Source organism: Nyctibius grandis, chromosome 9 (genome assembly GCF_013368605.1).
Source record: "Nyctibius grandis isolate bNycGra1 chromosome 9, bNycGra1.pri, whole genome shotgun sequence".
NCBI classification, from domain to species: Eukaryota; Metazoa; Chordata; class Aves; order Nyctibiiformes; family Nyctibiidae; genus Nyctibius; species Nyctibius grandis.
The window spans coordinates 39116875-39137059 of NC_090666.1; the positions used below are offsets into that span (position 1 = coordinate 39116875).

General features: G+C 38.9%; 1 protein-coding gene across 1 annotated transcript in view; it reads left to right on the forward strand.

Moving 5' to 3' along the window:
- Positions 1-19113, forward strand: part of KYNU (kynureninase) — a 57387-nt gene extending 38274 nt beyond the window's left edge. The window contains exons 11-14 of the mRNA XM_068408059.1: positions 12444-12496; positions 13996-14081; positions 17388-17618; positions 18961-19113. Of these exons, the coding sequence (XP_068264160.1) occupies positions 12444-12496; positions 13996-14081; positions 17388-17618; positions 18961-19113 (523 nt within the window). The remainder of the gene's footprint in view (positions 1-12443; positions 12497-13995; positions 14082-17387; positions 17619-18960) is intronic.
- The last annotated feature ends 1072 nt before the right edge of the window (positions 19114-20185 follow it).

The following is a 20185-nucleotide window of genomic DNA, read 5'->3' on the forward strand; positions in this document are numbered from 1 at the left end:
GCCTCTAGGAATAATAGATTAAGATGGTCCAATTCTCACTGACCCTTGGAATCTATCAGCTCTGAGTATCTCAGCACTGCTGAAAGTTTTAGCAGAGCAGAGCACCCTTCCCAGGCCAAGGAGAGGATGTGGAGAAGCAATGGAGAGACTTCCAGGGAGCTGCAAACGTCAGTGGTAACAGATGGAAGTGTATACGCTGCTGTTTGCAGAAGGGTTTGTCACTGGTCCTAGTGGACTCAAATTGTGGACTCCTGTACGGATAAACTATTTGTGGAGTGCAACACGTGTCCCCTGAGTGCATAAAGTATGCAGTACTAAGGTAGAAATGAACTGTTTCTTTGCCAAGGAGATGAGAACAATCTAGCTCCTTGAGCTAATTTAGAAACCAAAAGTTAAAACCTCCCTTGGGAAGAGACTGTTTAGGAATAAAGGCATCGGATAATTAGGCTTAATTGCATTATCTTGGGACAAGTGATTTATTAGGCCAATCTAGACCCATGATGGGCCTGCAGGGGTGTGTTCTCGGATTCACCAACTGAATGGCAAATATCCAAGAGCATTTTTTAACTTTGAAGTGAGTCTCTGGGAGAAAAGAAGAGAGAGGTTAGTGTGCATTCACATCATCTATTCCCATTTTCATTTCTTCGGCTCTGTACATCCTTTTATGTGACTCCCATGATTGTCTCCTTGTTCTCTGTCAAGCATTTTCTCTCTAACTTCCTTTAAATCCTCCATTGTAATTAAGCTGTATCTTCAAGCAATCTTGCTGCTTTTCTCATTATAAATAATAATCTTGTTCTTTTCTCCCTGAAGGTCTTTCCCTGTGTTTTGCCATCTTTACCCTGGTTAGATTTTAAGCTGTTTGAGAGGGGAGCTGTATACCTTCTTGTAAAATCATGGGACTACATATGAGTAAATGTGCTGTATATCAAGTCTGCGTCACCTATACGATAGTTGGAGTGAGTGAGAAAGTACTGGGTTGTTTTCATTCCCTGTGTGTGCTCCCGTGCTACTTAGACACTTACTCTTAGTTTTGAAAACTCAAACCTTAAAATGGAGCATGTGCAAAATCATAGACATGGTTCCTATCAAATTTCTCCAATATATACAGTAGTGTTTTTAAAAAGCATAACGCTGGACTTATTCCTGCTTTTCATGCCTGTTATCAAGACATCAGAATGCTGGGATAAGTGGACATAAACAAGTAAACAAAAGCACTTAGCTTCTATGAGTCATATCTTCTCCAAAATAGTATTTATAGCATAGGTATGCTTGGCTGCAGACATCTGCACATACCTTGCGTGCAGATTTGGAGATTTTACGTATATTTAAATCTTTGCCTGACAACTTGCTCTTTCTTCTGTCCAAAACTCCACCAAGAATATGAAGGAATGTCATTTAAAGCATGGTGCTTGTCACAGCCTTTTTTCTTTTTTACTAGTTTTTATTTTAAGGCTGAGGCTGGTCAAATTCTTGCAATAGGTCTTTAATTCTTCAGTAATCACTCACTAAACTAGTAACTTTACATGTTAGATCTGAGTAGATTCGAATTTCTCATGGATGTCTCCTTCTGGACCACACTGATGGGACACACACCACTTAGTCTGCTCTGCCATGGCCCTTTCCTCTTCCCAGCCTTGGAAATGAGAGGGAGGTGGCTGTGTTCCTTGTGGATGCTCTTTCCCATCTGCCGCCTCTGGCTTTTTTTTCTCATCAGATGGTGTAAGACACAATTGCTTCAACACATGAAAGGAACCCACCAGGCTTAGCCTGAAAGGTGAATGTAGCCTGGAGGCAACTCTTGCATCACCGTTAACTAACAAGGAAGAGATCCTGGGGCTCTCCTCAGAGTCTGTGTGGTTGCTGCGATTTTTTTTTTCCCCACTTCAAAGGACACGGACTTGTGTTGTTAACTCCCTGCTCTTCGTGCCTCAGTTCTCCACTTTGACACAGGTAGTTTTGAAGGCACTTTGCTGTGTCTTGATTTTTTCCCAATAAGAGAAGGCTGAATGAACTTCCAGAGATGCAACACTCGAGTTGGTGTCACACACTTTTAACAAAATGGAAAGAAATCCTTCTTTGCCTGCCTTTATAATTAGTCACAGAGACGTTATCTCCTGTTTTATGCTTATCTCAATCTGTACGTTCCTGTATCCACCTCACGGAACCTTTCTCTCTTAGGGAGGAAAAAGTTTATTTTCAACAAAAAACATCAAGTAAATCTTCTGCTGTGTCCACGAAGATCTCACCTCTGTGCAGAAATGTGCTGGAACTAATGCAATTCTGCATTTGGGATTTCCTACTAGATACTGACTCAGTTTGTGTTTGATCATTTTTCACTTTTTCTACTTCAGATTCCCACTTTTGGTACTTTCTATGAGGTGTTCCTCCTAAGACTCTCAATTAAAGCTGTAGTCTACACACGTCCTTTAAAAATGAGATTTGCTCATGCTTTTGCATTAGTTCATTAGCCCACAGTGGGGAATTGTTTCTAATTTTTCCTTATTGAATATGCTTCGAGATCATGGTATGCCTTGAAATCGCTCTAAGCTGAAAGTACCAGCAATAGACATTGTGCTTTTGTGCCATTAGTACAGTTACTTTTTTTCCCCATTTATGTCCCCTGGAGTATACTCCTGTAATTGTCTGTTACCGGTTCAGATGTGGTCTCCTGCACTGCATGTCTCCCAGAGCTATTCGTGTCCCTGTCCTGGCTGAATAGCTCTCTGGCTGTAGCCGCAGCTCTGGGATCACACATGCAGCTCATATTGTGATTCATATCACAGACAGCACCTGATTCAAACCATAAGCATTTTTAAAGGTAATTGGAAGGTCGTTGCCCAGGTTAAGGAAATAATTCAGCCTCTTTATTACTTGCAAAGTTGGTTTTCTGTGTCTGTGCACACTGGGGGGATTTTGTATGGGTTTTCCTTTTTGCTTGGTTTACCTCTTGTGTTTATTTGTTTCCATTTGTTCATGGGGTTTCTGATCCTCATACCCCCTCTTTCTCCTGGCTGAACCTTCATCTCTCCAGTGCTCAGCCAGAAGAAGATGGTCTCACCAGGGTATACAATTTCATATTTTTCTTTTTCCTTGGGCTCCCTTAGTCAAATCTATTTTATCTTCACCATTGCTGTGGGCAAGCTAGATAATTTCTTTGGCTGCCACCCCAGCTCCTTTCTCGGTAAGTCCAGTAAGGCAAGTCCACAGCCTGCTGTCCTTTACTTCTTGCCCATCTCCACACACCTTTGAGCCAGGAGATTCATAGAGACCTTCATGACTTACACTGTTTCTTCTTGCCCACTTGCTTTAAGCCATCCTTCCTCTCACATACCATTTGTGTAGTAATTACTTTCACAGCTGTTTGCTGAAGGTAAGTTCTTGCTATCACAGTCACTGCTCGTCATTTGCCATGGAAGTCATTGGAAGCACTTGCTGGCAGGTGCCTCTTGCTGCCTCCTACGGTGTGGAAATTATAGGGCAGCTACAGCAACAGTTTCGGTGTGGGACACAGAAATCGGTGTTCCCTCCTGTGTCTGAAGAGCAGTTTCCAGTGAGCTGCTGGGAAGGATGCTGTATCCCTCTTTTATTCCCTTCTTTTTCCTAGTTTCTCAGTCAGCATGCCATCAAATAAGGGAGCTCATCACACCAGTGCAACTGTTTTGGGAAACTTGTAGGTTCTTTCTGTCCCATGGCATGAAAAACAACTCCTCAAAGTGAAGAATTATTTATTAAATTCTTTAGCTGTGTACAGTTATTGAAGAAAAGTCTAATTATTTCCTAACCTAATCTAGTTTTTCAGCATCCCTTTGTTTTCATTGACCGTTTTCTGACTTGACGTTCTAGCAACCCATTGTAGATAAGTACAGACTTGATCAGTGTGTGTTGGTGGTGAGTGCTGCAGATAGTTTGTGACACAAGAATAAGCCCATATAAGCATCTTTGATGGCTTCTCACCTGCTTCTGCAGTGAGAAGAGCTTGGAGGCTTCCCAAAACCAGTGTTGGGCCTCATGTCAAACGTTTGACCTCGTGTCAAACATATTTTAAGGCCCAAATACTGGCAGTTTATGTGCTACTGAAAATCAGGGCTACTACAACCCTGTAAAGAAAGGTCCCTACGTCACGTTTTTCTCATGTTCTCTAATGATGGATGAAATGTCAACTTTTTGAGGAGGGACGCTTTAAAATAACTCTGAAAGATTCCCGTTTCTGTTCTCCCTTAATGATTTCATGTCTTAGACTTCGGCTCAGTAAACTCCGTTTGAGTTCTTGTCTCCTTGAGTATCACTTAGTGTTAGTAAATGTTTTGTAACACAACTACTGGATTCTGTGGCAACTCTACTGACACTTAAAACTTTGAATTCAGTTAAGATCCAGTCACTGACATTAAAAAAGAAAATCTCATCTAATGTGGATTGCTTCTTGTTTCAGGCAAAGAGCAAAGGTGATAACTCTTACATTTTAGTTAATAAGGATTCTAGTATGATAAAGGTCTTGCATTAATATTGTGATTACAGTGTTCAAAAACAACAAAGACTAGAGGAAGCACAACTTCCCAGATCTTAAAATTTTTATATTATAGTTCAGTCAGATACATGTATTATTTAGAAATCTATCCTAGATATCATCCCCTCAAAGATTCATTCAAGGCATGGAGGAGACTGTATAGTTCAGTGAATGCATCATAGTAATCAAAACCATCCAAGTCTCCTTTAAGTCAGAAGTCACATTTAAAAGTACCTCTAGGAGGGATTGTTTCTCTTGCTTCTTGTTTAATTTAATCTATTTGAAACAGCCTAGAAAAAAATTACTGAATTCTTAGAGAATGTAATATGCTGTTTTTTATTACCATAATATAATTGGGAACTATTCAATACTTTATAAAAATTGCTGAGAACTTTATTAATAATCTTTATGAGTAAATTGGCTCCCTGCTTGATTTTTAATTTCTGACGTTAGGCAGAATATTTTATTTCCCCTTACTAAATGTGCTAACATAATGTTGGCTGTATTCTCCCTTTTCATATATCTGATATTTGGATAGTGGAAGTGATATATGAGCACTTTGTGATAATAGTTGTTCGTAATCTCATTTAACAGTTTTTAATTCAACTTCATTAGCCTTAGAGGGGTTGGTTTTTGTGAGATCTTTTCCTGGGATTTAATTTAGGCTCTAATTTTGTCTGCCGCTTGATCATACCTTTCTTTTGCCTGATCATGGCAAGTGAAATTATCATCCCTCATTGCAAGCGCCTTAGAGGTTTGGTGGAGAGCTCTGTGCGACTCCAAGGGGCCCTGATTGGATTCACAGCATTGCAGCCATTTCTCTTTCTCATGCCCTCATCACAACAACTTGTTACCTGCTACAAAAGTGAACTCAATCTCCTTTTGTTTTGACCTGGAGGGGTAATATGGAGGGACATGTTGAAACTGAGGTATTCCCACTTGTGTTGAGTCTAAAAGACTAACAAGGAAAAAATCAATTCAAGAAGAGCGTGTGTGTACCCTCTATCTTCAAATACCTATCAGCTCTAAATCACCTTGCATTTGATTGACCAAACGGCCTAGGTTTTCACCCAAGAGTCTCTCTAATCATGGCAACAGTTGCAATAAATTCCCTACCTCGTAGAACAGTGAGGATCAGGGAGCTGATTTTGGAAAAAGGATAATTACTCAAATCTAGAGTTTTCTTAATTTCACCCATTCGCAGTTGCATAGGTAAGTGTCATTGTTTAGATTATGAAACTGTTTTTCAGGATTTTGGACTTTGCTCTTAAAATTTGCTGCTAGGCAGAAAGTGAATTTAGCTATTTTTTTTTAAACCAAGACAAGCCTCAAAACAAAGGAGAAAAACTGTCTCCCTTTAGATGGTGCTGAAAATGCAAGCTACTTAAAGGAAGAAAAATGTCATTCTATTAGCCTCTAATACAATCATATTACTTTGGTCTTTTGACAAAGTAAAGCCTCATTGATATTAAATATGAAAAGTTACTACTTTCACAGTAGCAACTTTTCGTAAGGAGTTTTGATTTTTTCTGCTGAGTTCTAAGAGACTTGTCCATTAATAATGTATGACATTGCTCACAAGTCACATATGCTTAATAATTAGGAAACATTTGTAATGAGTTGAAAAGGGTAAGGAAAGCATCAGAGTATGTACGAGACCAAAACTACAGAAGTCTGAGGCTAATAATTACCTGGACTTCAAAAGCTTTTCAAACTCTAACAACAGATCCTACTTAAAATTAACAACAGACATTGCACAGGAGAGAGTAATGAAAGAAGCCCAATTTTACCATTTGGGATAAAGGATATCTAAACAGATAGAAGGGAGAGGGGGGAAAAAAAAAGAGGCTTTAAATATAGCTTCTGGCAATCTTGGCAAGGTTTTCTGAAGGAGACAGTGAGAGTTACGTTTCCAAATATTGCTAGATTCTAACAGGAGCTAGCTGCTAACTCCCTTAATCCCTCATGCAAATCCTAGCCCATATATATACTACGAAGTACACTCAATAACTGACAGCTTCGCAGCATATGAAGAATTTCACCTACACAGGAGAGTTAAAATCTTTGAGTTCTGCATTTTGGTAATGAAACTGGGAGTCACTTTTCAATTATTCTTTGTTTTGATTAAGCAGACCCCTCATCACCACACCAAATAGTATTTGAAATATTTTTCTCCCTTTCAGCGAGCTGTCAGCAGGGGAGCCCTGGGTCAGAGCAGGACCTTGCTGCGGTGCCCCGCACGGAGAGGGCAGAGTTGCAGAGGAATAACATTGTCCGTCCACTTGGGCTTCAGTTTTATTCCAGCACAGTTGTGAAACACTATGTGGAATTAAGCAATAGAAATATTGATTTTTTTTTTTTTTTTTTTTTCTTGATGTAAGTGCCAGTTAGGTGACATGGATCAAGAAAAATATTAAATTCTGAACTCAACGGAAGCCTGATACTGGAAACAACTTTTGAGCCTGAGAGGATAATTTGGGGAAAGGCAGAGAAGAGGGGAAAAAAACCCCTTGCATCAGCCATTACCTCCAAATCCCCTTTCCCTATCTGTACTTCAAAAAATCCAGAGTGAGATACTCCAAGGAAATCTTTTCTCCATTCTTACCTGGTCCTTATTACTAAGTATGTGAAAAGATTTTAACAAATATATTCTCAGCACTCACCAGAGAGCTAGGGCAGTACTGAGCAGCATTTCTAGAATGAGGGCTTGAGGCATGGGAAGACTAAACGACTCATCCATGATCAGACAAGTCTGTGATAGCAAAGAAAATTGAAACTCCTTCTCAAACTCTAGTCAGTGAGTCAAAATTTTCTATATGGAGCAATGAACAGTTTTTTCTGCTTTCTTTAGGCGAGGGTTCATTCTTGCTATTTATTCTGAATTTTGGCATTGAATCCAAAGGTACAATCATGCTCATGTGCTTGCAATAAAATTAATGCAATAAAAATGAAATTAAAACATATAAAAATATTGCAATTAGAAAACTGCAATAAAAATAACGCAGAGTAGAATGCAAAGACTGTGCGCCAGCTGTTGAGCCTGCGGATCAGGTCTGTGCTCAGAGTTTGAGGAAGGCTCTTTGTAAATCTGGGTAAAAGCAAGGTGGCTTCGGGTTATACAGCTGTTTGTATGAGTTTGGCTTCTGGGATTGACTTTTGTCTGAATGCAGCAGCATTAAGAGATGCTCCTGCTCACGACCTGAGTCCTGGATACTTATTCTATCTGTATTGTGCTACGCGGAGCCCAGGACACTGGAGGAATGTACTTCAAGGTCTGGAACTAAACTTTCAGTTGAGCTGGAGATTGATACATGGATGTAAAGCATGTTAAGGAATACTTTTGGAATAAGGAGTAATGGCTATACCATTATTTTTTTTTTTAACCTGCCTTTTGAAACATGAAAGCTGGGCAGAGCTAGAGTCTGGATGTGGCACCAGTGGTGTGGCATCACCACATTCTCCTAGGCAGCAGGATGATGGTCAAACATGGTCAAGTCACTGTGACTGAGGTCAGATGTAGTTTGTTCCTAGCTTCAGGCTGGCTCCAGCCTCCGGGCTTTCTGCATTCTTTTGAAGTCTAATTTCTAAGACCTAAGAGGTTGTTTATTTAACACATTTCCTGCTAATGGAGTGCTTTGGAGACACAGTTAATGTCTGTTCTCCAAGCCTGTATCGAACTGTACTGTGCCTCTTGGTTGTCTGTTACAGGTCTTAAAGGTGTTGTGAGACATAAGCACAGGGAATGGATGTGCTATGGATGTGCTCCATCTCACTCCTTTTCCTGTGCGAGGCTGCCTTTGCAGACATAGCATAATATCTGCCTGAGTTCTGTGTAATAAACTTTGGGAGCAGGGAGACATCTTATTAAATCCTCAGAGCTGATTCTTACTCATAGCTAGAACAGTAGCACAAAAACTCAAACAAATCCTTGCCAACACCTGGAATTTTTTGCAAAAATAAAGCGATGTGTGAATGAAGAGCTTAGCTGCCACCCAGCAGCTACATCAACTGCTTTGCGGACACAGTCTGCCCCAAAACTGCCTGTTTATGATTTAGCTTAATCCACGCTTTCATAAACATAGCATGCTTTGCTGGTATATGCTCCTAATATAGATATAATCTAAGTAACGAGTACGAAATTTCTAGATAGCATTGTGACCTGATAACGGAGGGAAGACAAACTGTTCCATGCCCAGTGAAGTGGGCAAATGTAATATACAGTATTACTAATTTCACACTGCATCCCTGTTGTAGCTTTTCAACATGCTTTCTCACGGACGTAAGATGACAGGATACTTCCAGCCCATTGCCCTGAGTTGTAAAAGTTGGGCCACATTAATAGTATTTCCCTGTTTTCTGTAACACTACTCAAGAGTTTTCTTTTTATTTTTTCTTGCCAAGAAGGGAAATGAGACCCATGTTGCTTCAGGCTGTAAATTATAAATGAGTAGCATGATCATCTATAACTATGAAGCAAAGGTCAAAGGAATTTTTTTGTATTTTTTCTGTGTTCTTTAACTGGATCTTCTTTGATGTTTACGCTGCACATACATCATGATCATTATATCCCGTGCTCTTGCATCATTAATGCAACTACAAACGATATGGCTCAAGTTATGAACAACCAGTGCTTCAGTCTAACGCAGATAGATATGAAGGAGGAAAATGAGCTAAATAAAAATACTTATTGAAGAGATTGTTCCCTGGTGTAAATGCACTTAAGGGGAGAGTATGACTAAATGAGAGGATACTGCTCCTTTCTGGAGTAATTTTCACCCAGCAAATGTTTGTTCATTAACTTGTAAAATAAGATAACATTTTGGGCTAAAAATAAGGAATTCTAAAACCTTTCAGCAATATTTCATCATATGCCTACTTGTTTCATCAAACAGAGCTAGTAACATTTTCCTTTAGATTTTATATGTCATATTTAAAGACTGCTTCTGTGCATAGACTGGAAGCTGCAGAATTCCCTGGGAAAATCTCAGTGCTGTCAAACTATGAGGACACGGGTTTTGTTTGAGGGATAAAATAGAATAATGTGTTATCTATTTTAAAATTTATAACAGAATTGGGTTTGCAAGAACACGTACACCTCAGAAAAAAAACACAGCTGATCTGGCACTAATTTACTTTCCTTTTTGACGTGGTTGCAATGGATTTAATGTTCTCTTTTGTTGCTGGATGGAGAGATCTTAGTTGTAGAGGTGATCCAGGAACCCCTTTCTCCCCAGGCACGCTGATTTTTAACACACTTCACAAAATGGGTTTTGTCTGCACTGAAAAGGATATAACTTTAGAGTCCAGTTACTGACAAATTTAAGGCATTTAAAAAAACCCAAGCACATCATATAAGGCTTTTCAGAGCCTTCCACATTATGCATTTTGCAAAGGTTATGGTTTGGAATTCAAAAATCAATTTAGATCTTGGTGCCTTTGTTTTTGAAGCAGGAATAGTCAAAATGGTGACTGCGTTTCAAAATACTCATTTCACATGCAGAGCAACAGCTCTTTAATAAGAAATTTTACTGCAGTATCTTTAATGTGCAGTTTTATTGCCTATTATTTTTAGCGAGCATTTATAAAGCCTTATGCTTGGGGTTTAACACCTTAGCTATTTCCCATCATAACAGGTTGAAATTTGGCATAGCAGTGGCAACTCTCATTTTAAAATTTTCACAGAAAATTGTAAACAGCAAATTGCTAATTTGTAAAGATTTTGTTAATTTCCACACTTTGAAGCCTGTCAACTTAAATGTCAAATAATTTGACATCCATATGGACCATTAGATCAATGAGAGTGTCTCAAAGTGCACATCCTGTAGTGACACCTCTGAAGTTCTAGAACAGCCAAAAAGGAAAAAAAAAAAAAGAAAAATCAAATTGTCAAAGTTATGGTAAGAAAAGGGTAAGATAGCGAAAACTGCCTTTAAAAAAATCTTTCATTCTGTCATTTTGGAAAAGTTCTGAAATTTCAGTTTCCAAGTTGCAAACGTGGTGCTGCAGCAGAGGTCTGGTTTTAAGCCAGCTTAGGAGTTAGCAAGTTTTGAGCATTCAAAATGCAACCAGAGTGCTTTTCAGCAGGCTCTGTCTGGGTAATATTCACGTTGATACTTATTTTGTCTTTGTCTTTAGGATGTGGTCCAAACAGAACATAGTATTGTTTTCTCCTTGCTACAGAGCAATAGTCCAAATGTTATATTTCCCATGGATGTTTTTTTTTTCCGTTTAGAACTTTTGGAATTCATGGAATGTGTGTGCCATTGGCATTAGTAGTATGTTGTAGTAACATATAACATTCAGGGTTTATAGTAAAATGTTCTATACATATTATACAGTTCATATTAAATAGCTGGAATATCTTTTATGGTTCAAAACATCAGTAACTGAGACACTATACGCCTTATACTTTATTTGGGGTATTTTCATTTTGGCAATGCAATATCTCATTTGAAATGAATGTGTATTGCACTATTGATTTTCATGGGTCTTGGAATAATGAAAACATCACGCAGCAATAAAGAAAAAAGCATGCTCTTTCTGAATACACTATGTTTGGATGCAGCTCAGAGCCTTTCATAGAAGTAAACATAAAATCTGTGTTGTTATACAGAAATACGAAGTGTATTATTTGACACCATGGTGTAATGGTATTCACATAACAAGTCTTTAACTCAAACGTGGTCTTAACTCCGCAGAGCTAAGCTCTTTTAAGTATACTGCGAAGAAGTGCTCATGCTTTAGATCAGGGCAATGCCTTTATTTTCCCCTGTTTACTTCCAGGAGGGCTGATCTACCGGGAGTTTTACTTATAGATTTTTTACTATTACAAATTTTACATATTTGCCAGGCTTCACTCCTAACAGCTCTGCTACCTGGCATAGAGAAAACTGAGCAAAGCCTTGGACTAAGTGGTGTGCAATATCTCCAGTCCTGGAGACCACAGACTCCTTCCTGACCTTCTAAAGTGGTGACTTCCTAATATTGTAATAGCATTGATACATGGGAAACTTCAAGTAGTGCTGATGTTACTAGTCACCGATATCATCATGTACTGAATCAAGAAGTACAGAACCCAAGGGAGGCGGGGAGCGACTCATGGATTTGGTAATACTGAGTTTATCTGCAGGGCCTTGCGCACTAGGTGATCCAGTGCATCCAGCTGCTTTGGAAAACGGTTTATAGCTGTGTCCTTGAGCGTATTTTTCAGCAAACATGCAAATGTTAATAATAATGTAATATCATCCTAATTCAAAAGCTTTGATAAATGATTTTCAAAGTAATTGATCTTTAATTTTTTTTTTCTTCCTGAAGATGATATAAAAACCTGATTTTTGGATTAAATTGGTTTTATTTTTATTTTAAAGAAAGACTTTTTAATAATAAGCTCCATTCAGAAGAAAAGTTTACTCAGAATTCACGTTGCTGTCCAACAGTAAGGACAATGCAATGCCTGCACAACCCTCCTTCTGAGGCCCTGTTCTCTGTGTGCTGTCCATCACCAACTACTTTGCTTGGTGGAACCATTTTATAACACCTTTTAGCTTTCAATATTCACTAAACTAAGACTGGGGATGTGGGGTGGGGTGAATTTAATGCCTTGGAACAAAACAGTGGAAATATTTCTGTTCTCTTTTTCGTTTTGTGAAATGAATTCAGGCAAAATGGATGTTGTTAGAAATCAATAGTTAATTGAAAGAGGTGGCACATTTTATCATTAGTAGTTGAAGAGAAATTCCCAAATAGTAATATTAAGTTTTTAGTGCTAGCTATTCATATAACTTATTGCATTTTTATGTCATTGTTAGAAATACAATGTGTTCTTAGAAATGTACATACTTCTTAATCTTACGTATATATTTTTTAACTCTCAAATTTAAATTAAAAGATATTATTCCAAGGCTGCTGTTAATTTGCTTTCTTTACACAATTGTAGGCTAATTGGCTGGTGGGGTCATGACTTCAAAACACGATTCCTCATGGAAAACAGTATGTATTTTTACACTTTCAATTGTACCTTATTTCATGTATTTATATATAATCACCTTCGCTTTCATAGCAGTTTCAGTAGAGAGGATAGAACTTTGCATTTCCTTACTTATGTTAAAGGTATTAAGCTAAACTCCTCTCAAATATGTAATGCAATGGAGTTCACAAAATAAATGTGGGAATAAATTTGGTCTCTGGGCATATGGGTCTGACTGTTTCTAGATATTTTGCTGAAATACCTTCAAAATGCAGATGTAGAATATGGATCAAAGTTTCAAAGTATCTCAGTGAATTAAACATAAATCTCTGAGGAGCAAGGATCTGCTATCATTGACTTGGGTAATATCTTACTTTAGGATTAGTTCCACTGGAATTAATGAGAAATTATATAAATAAAGGTAAGACAACCTGACATAAGTCGTGAAATGCCACTAATGTTTCAGCATCTCCAAATCCCTCGCACTAGCAAAGGATGGGTTATAAGACAAAACCAAACCTGCTCTGAAACAGCTAAATATTTATTGTCCCAATACGAAATGAGGACTCCTTTCCAAGTCCGACAGCTAGACTGTTCAGCTCCATTTTAAAGTATGGCAGAGAGAATATCCTGAGGGATCAGGAGGAGAAAGGAGCTTTTTGGTTTGGTTGTTTTGTTTTTAATATATTTTTAATTTTCTGTGGCAGCGCCTATTGATGTGACTTTGGCTGGAGAACACCTCCCTAATAGCCTCAGTCTGTTCTTTGTTTTCTGACCAAATGTAAGAGAGTGGCACTCTGGAAAGCCAGCAGGAGACACAAATTGCCTTGAAATACTGTTAGAAGAAGAAAAATATTGTTTATTCATTTCCATGGGCAGTTTATAGGGCAGAAGTTGGGCAATGATCGTTATAAAATTAACCCATCTGCAGCGCATGAAAAGCATTTCCTCCGCAGCATCCTCTTGCTCTGGTGCTGGAGCATGAAATATAAACGGTGACACAGAACTTACAGCGAGGCTTTATAGATTTATTAAATAGATTTTGTGAAATTTCACAGCCGAAAGTCTACGCAACTTCTCTACGTGGCCTGAAGCTACACTTAGCTGCATATGCAGCTCCCACGTGTCTCGTCAGTTTAATAAAGTTAAGGAACATGATTCCCTGCTCGTGGCAGCTCCGTGCGAGCGTGCCTCTGCTGACTTGGAGTTTCTCTGTTTTGTGCCAGTGTTAAAAGAGATTCAAGTGTAAAGGTGGTTTTGACACACACCATTTAAACAAATTAATTGCAGTTCTCTAGTTCCCATGAAGCCGCTAATGAAGTCTTCCGCTGGATAAAATTGGGCTTCTCTCGAAGTTAAAAGTATTAGCTGTGAATAGATTACCATTTCCTCCTAATGACTGATTCCTACAGGCCACATTAGTGAAATATTTTATTGCATGAGGACGGACTTTCTCAAGATAAGGTCCAATCCATTAAAAGGAACAAATCACAAACACTAATATAAGTTATCCATTTTCCAGAATTGCAACTAAGTGAAGGAATTAATGGATTTCGGTTATCAAATCCTCCAATTTTACTCGTCTGTGCTCTGCAAGCTAGTTTAGAGGTAAGTAATTGCTTTACTTTGAGCCTGAATTTAAGAGTATAAAAACGTTAAATGAATGTTATGTGTATTATTGCTGTCTCCCTTAAAAAATTTGCAGAATAGCTAAAAAGCAAAGGGTGGGGGAATGAAAAACAAACAAAATAACCCCACAACCCTGAGAGACCAAGGCCTTTAATAAATACACTCACCCCTTCACTGTTCTCATAAATTTTGCTGTTGGACCCAGTACACCTGGGGTTTGTACCTGCAAACTTGACTGCTAGCACTGTGTTTGGCCAGGCTTTTTGGGACTCAGTACCAAGAGAGTCTTTTTCCATTGAGATATTCAGGGCTTGCCTCAGTGCAGCTTGTGCAAGGGATGCTGTTAGAGATCTTCCTAGGAAGGAATCACGTAACTCTCAAAAGTTGTATCCAGAGTTGCTTCTACATATATTTCCCTGGGCGAAACAGCTTAACTCTTTTATGAAAGAAAATGGATGTGTCCACTGGATGTCCTGGAGTCTAAACTGAACCAGTGGCTCATCCTCCACTGTTGTCCCTTTCATTACAAACAGAAAAGACAGAAGCTGTCTGTGAGTGCTTCCTAAAAGGGGAATTTGTGAGTGTAGTATAGCTCCAGACTGTTTGTTCTTTCATCTCTTCATTAGTTTCTGGTGGCCAAAGGAGCAGAAACCCCATCTCTGACCTATCTCTATATGAATCGCTGAGACCACGGCTGTGGAGAGGGCAGTCCTGCCATACACAGTTAGTCCTTTCCTTTCCAGGAAAGTGTGACCCACGTGCTGAAAGCTCTCTGGTCTGCCTTGGAGAGCACAATTCAGCCCTGTCTGAAGGCATGCAGCTATTTTCCGAGCACCTCGTATCATGCTGCGTTTCATATCAAGATGTAGCAGCATTTTTCTTATGGGTGGTTCACCCCCGAAACACAGGACTCTAGGTCTTTGTGGCTGAAAAGGATGGTTTTACATAGATTTCCCTACTATATGCTACATATGTTACTGTATTAAAATTTTTCCTAAGCTGCTTTTCAAGCCAGCCTTGGTTAGCAAGGTTTTGCCATCAGCATAAATGGGGAGAAATTTATTTCTGCTAGCATCCCATTAATGCTAGGGTAACAGCAAAACTGATGCTGGAACAAAGAGCAATGTCCATACGCTGTATGTCCCTCTTCATTTACTGAAAAAACAGTATCTTAAGCAAACAAAGTCAGAAAATTGCCAGTTGTGCTCTCTCCAGCTTACATGCAATGCTGAAGGACTGCAAAGGGCACAGCGATGCTTCTTGTTCTGCCTGACAATTTATTTTGTCAGTCCTTAAACATCCACTATATTTTTTTAAACTTTATGTGACCTTTGAGATAAGCTGAAAGCTATTCTGCTATGACCCAGATTGTCAGTGCTCCAGTTTGTGTGGGTTGATGTCATTTAGCCCACTGCAGGGAGCCTCGAACAATGAGGGCTGAGCAGTTTCCATCGCCTCCCCTTTCCGTGCCTGCATTACCTTTTGGCACAGCCAGGATTTCCCAGTGCTAATTGCTCTAATACAGTGGGAAACAAAATAGTCTTCATGTCTGGCAAGAGATGGCTGGTGAAATTGCATGCCACCTTCACTGGGACACATTAAGCAGAAGGCAGTGTTTCCAATGGAAACAATGAAAACTGCAAGTGTTAATGCATGTTATTCCTCAATAACGCTTAAAGTGACTGTTATGGCGGTAGCTGCTCCCTTTTATGGAAAAAAGGGGAGCGCTCTACAGCCACATTTAAAAGAGCTTTTGCAAAAATTTCACCCAGGAGGCCAAATACTCCTTGCACAAAGCCTGAGCAAACAAATTTTTGCACGCAGCCTAAGGAGAGCCGTCCCTCATACTGCTGCGAAGCCCAGAGGAATTGGAGGCAGGTCTCTGTTTTATCTCCAGCAATGTGCTGAACAGTCACGTGTACCCTCTGCTTCCCTGTGTGGTGAGGGAAGCACCTCTGGATTTTTGTTGACCCATACAAGTCCTGACTGCTGGTGGCTCTGGTCCCTGTCACATGCATTTCTGTGACTGCACTGTCTCTGTGCAAAGTCTGTCTTACAGCAGCCACGTTTTGTTTCACAGAAATAATATGCAGGGGCTTTTGGTTTTGTGTAGCATCTAGTGAGTGCGATAGCATCGTGGAGTGATACTTGGGCTGTTCTACAAAGGAGTGATTTCCAGATGCTGCTGGAAACCAAACCTTGTATTTTGAGTAGGATATAAGTAATCTCAAAAGTGTTACTCCTTCAGACTAGAACGGTGTTTTCTGGATCATGGATTTCCATGCAGGACCTCCCCCTTGCCTCTGATTTTGCAGCTGGAGTCAGTGGAAGCTTAATTATCCATGAGCAGCGATATCACATTTATGTGCCAGGATCTGATTTGAAGGGACTATTGCATACTTGCATGTCTACATCTTGTCTTTTTTCCCTGAAGTTACTTGCATGGGAAGAAGAAAAGAGGGGCTTTGAGGAAGTCAGGGGTGAATTGTTTCCGAGGTCACATTTTCTATTGTTCCCTGTAACTGAGCCTTTCCAGAGCACAAGCAGAAGCTGTCTCGCCTTCTCCTGTGCCCAAGCTCTTCTGTCACATTGTTTGTTCTTGTCTATGTGGCAAAGTAGCACTGCCATTTTTAAGCAATTTCTTTTCCATGTCTCTCGATGTTTTGCGTTTTTGCAGCTCACCTATCCTTGTAGCTGTGTAGGAGCACAGAGCTATTAAACCAGAATCAAGCAGATATTTTTTCTTTTGCAGACTAGCAGAGACAGAGCCTGCAACCCTGCCTGTACAGGACTTAAAACATTAAAGTCAAAACCTTAGTACAAATTTTCTGTTTTCAAAGACAAGAGTTTGTAGATCACTTATGATGTTTCAGTCTCGACCCTTGGCTTTTTTTACTTGAGGTACATACAAGAAAAATCTTGTATGTGATTTTGAGTTTCATGCAGCCATGTTGCATGTATAGAGAATTTATGGATCCTCTTCAGATATGCAAATGAATGCTCTCTTAGCAAACTGTCCTTGTGTAGAAAATCATTTATGCAGATAAGGATGTGTGTAAAACTTTAACAGTAGACAGAAATGTCATTCATTATCTAAAGTAATGACATTATCCTGTGTTTTCAAAAGCCCAGTCCTGCCATGTTTATGTATAATGTCTATCTGATATTACTACTGGATTTCAGTGATAACGTATAGAGAAATTTGCTACTCTTTTAGTCTTCTTTACTTCCTTTTTATTTTCTACAGCAGCACATTATCGTTCTAATGATTTAAAATCATTATAGGTTTTTGGTCAAACTACAATGAAAGCATTGAGAAGGAAATCCATTCTACTCACCGGTTACTTGGAATACCTGATAAAACTTTACTACAGTGAGGATAAAACAAACCCAGAGAAGCCCTTTGTGAAAATAATCACACCATCTCAGGTTGAGGAAAGAGGATGCCAGCTCACGCTATCCTTTTCCCTTCCAATCAAATCTGTTTTTAAAGAGCTGGAGAAGAGAGGAGTAGCTGTGAGTAAATCGAACTTCGTCTTCTTATGCACTGTTTTGTGAATCTATACCATAGCAAAATAATAATTTTGCTTTTATTCAAATATAGTCTCATATAAGGCTAAAAAAGACTGGGAATTATGAAAATTGCTTACATAGTGTCTTCAATCTAATAGGTAGAGTTATTTTATAAATTACTTGTTAGTCTGTAGATTGTCCTTTCTCTATTGATTTTTTTTCCAATAGGTCTGTCAGTAGCACCCAGTAGTCACTACGAAGATCAGAGCTGCTTTATGGGTGTATTATGGTGGGAGGTGTCATGGATTTGAAGCTGATGGTCTGAGCAGGAAAGACAGGAAAAATAAAAAATGAAGAAAATAAATAAATGAAAAAAAACACTGGAAAAACACAAATATGAATATGACACAGCTGTCCTGTGCAATGTACTGCCTGCACAGGCCTCTTCTGTTCAGTGCTCTTGTCCAGTCCCTTTCCTGATCTGCAAATGGCCAAACCCTTGCTCTTTGCAAGGCAACGAGATGGAGAAATTAAAAAGCTATCATTCCCTTAGAGATGTGTTTTAGCACTTAGAAAAAGAGGCATGGTTACCAGTGAGCACTGCTCAGAAAGAATAAAAGCCAAATTTAAGGCTATACATTTGGTGATTTAGAAGTGCTGGAAGGTGAGGCTGATAGCGTAATGCCATATAAATGATATATGAGTTTTATTTCTGCTGGTGACTTGTGTCCCCAAAGGGCAACTCTTCTAGGCTAAATATGCTGCTGTTTTGGTGCTGCCAGGGAATTCCAGGAACTACTCCTTTTAAGAGGGCACGAGGCCTTATACTGTTGGCTTGTCTTCATGATGCAGTAGTATGCTTCAAATATGAGAGATTATTCTATTCAGCAAAATGTTCAAATTCACTGAAAGGGGGAAGAAAAATACTGCAAGCCCCGAGACATTACTTGTACCTGTAGTACAAGACACTCTATCATACTGGCTTGTTTCTGTTTTGTGGTGGCTTTTTTGACACTTATGTGCCTCTTCAACTATGGGTTGCTGTCAGTGCTAAAGTAAATTATGGGGATACATAGCTGGTTTGGAGTCCCTCAATGGCACTGCTAGAGTCCTGCCCATCCTGAGCCTTGCATCCTGTTTTATGCAGCACACTACTCTTATTGCTATGTTCTTCACAATAATGCTCCTCTCAGTAGTTTCTTGGGGGTCCCAAAGATTTTTACGTGTGTCTCCTTGTTGGTCCAGTCATTCTGCCTTGAAGACAAGGATGGCATTTAAAAATATAGTCTGACAGATAAATATGAAGTGACCTGAATTTACTAAGCATTCCCTTTGTGTTTTGCAGTGTGACATGCGAGAACCAAATGCTCTTCGCATTGCCCCAGTTCCTCTCTACAATTCTTTCTGTGATGTGCACAGATTTATTGAAATCCTGGGATCTGCAATTACATCTTCAAAACAAACAGCAAACAATACTGCGCTATCTGGTTCTTATTGATGGCTCAGCTGTATCTTTTAATCTATTTCTGACTAAGATGCATTTATCCCGCTGAGCGATTCTGTGCTTCGAGTAGACCGAGCTATATCCCATGCAATTTGCAAAAAAATTACTGTGCTTGAATAGTTATTTACAACAGACATAGTTTTATTAAAGCTCATATTTCCACTCTGCTTTGACTTTGACTTCATGAATTAGTATGCTTTGTATATTTTAATGGGGCTTTTCTTAAACATTTTATGTAGTTCTATTACATTAGCTTTGAGAAGCATGGAAGATTTGCTATCAACTAGAACAGGAATGAAAAAAAATCCCTTCTTTATTATAAAAATAATGCATAATAAAAAGTGGAAAATAGACAAATTACCAACAGTTAAAATATACAGTCCAATTTACATTTTTAATTTATCAATTCTATTTAAAGTACATGGTATACTTGAAAAGTAAAAGTTGAACAATCGGTTGTTTAAAAACTGTTAACTGCTGTATGCCGGATTTTTCAAAAGGCCCAACATTTTGAAATTCTAGTTTAATTAATGATTTAATTGAAGAATGAATTTACATTACAGATACCGTATTGGGTGTGATAGTTGGCTAAAACAAAACATTTACTCTTTACCTTTCTAGGTAGTCATCTTGAAGATGATATGCTTGAGAAAGATGAGAATAATTTTAAGTTCGTGTAAGCCAGTGTGAAGGGCTGTGTGAGCACTTACTGCAGTTTTAACAAGGCTTATTTCGGATTAGGCAAAATGAACTCTGAACTGTTTAAGCAGCAGCAAAATATCTCATTGTAAACTTACAGTGTGGCCCAAATTTTTACAGAGATTTGCACTAGCCAGCTAGGAGCAATGAAGAAAAACTGCTTACATTTAACCAACACTTCACCCGGAGTTGTTTTAAGACATAAGCGAGACCTTGGCATAAATGGCAACCAAGTTTCTAAGTCTGTAGCTATTTAGCACATACTGTTTTTCAAGAATCAACTAAAACTTTCTCTCTGATGATACTCAGCGTGTCTGATTTTTGGTATGAAACACTTAGAAAATTACTTCTGGTAGTACTTCTTTTT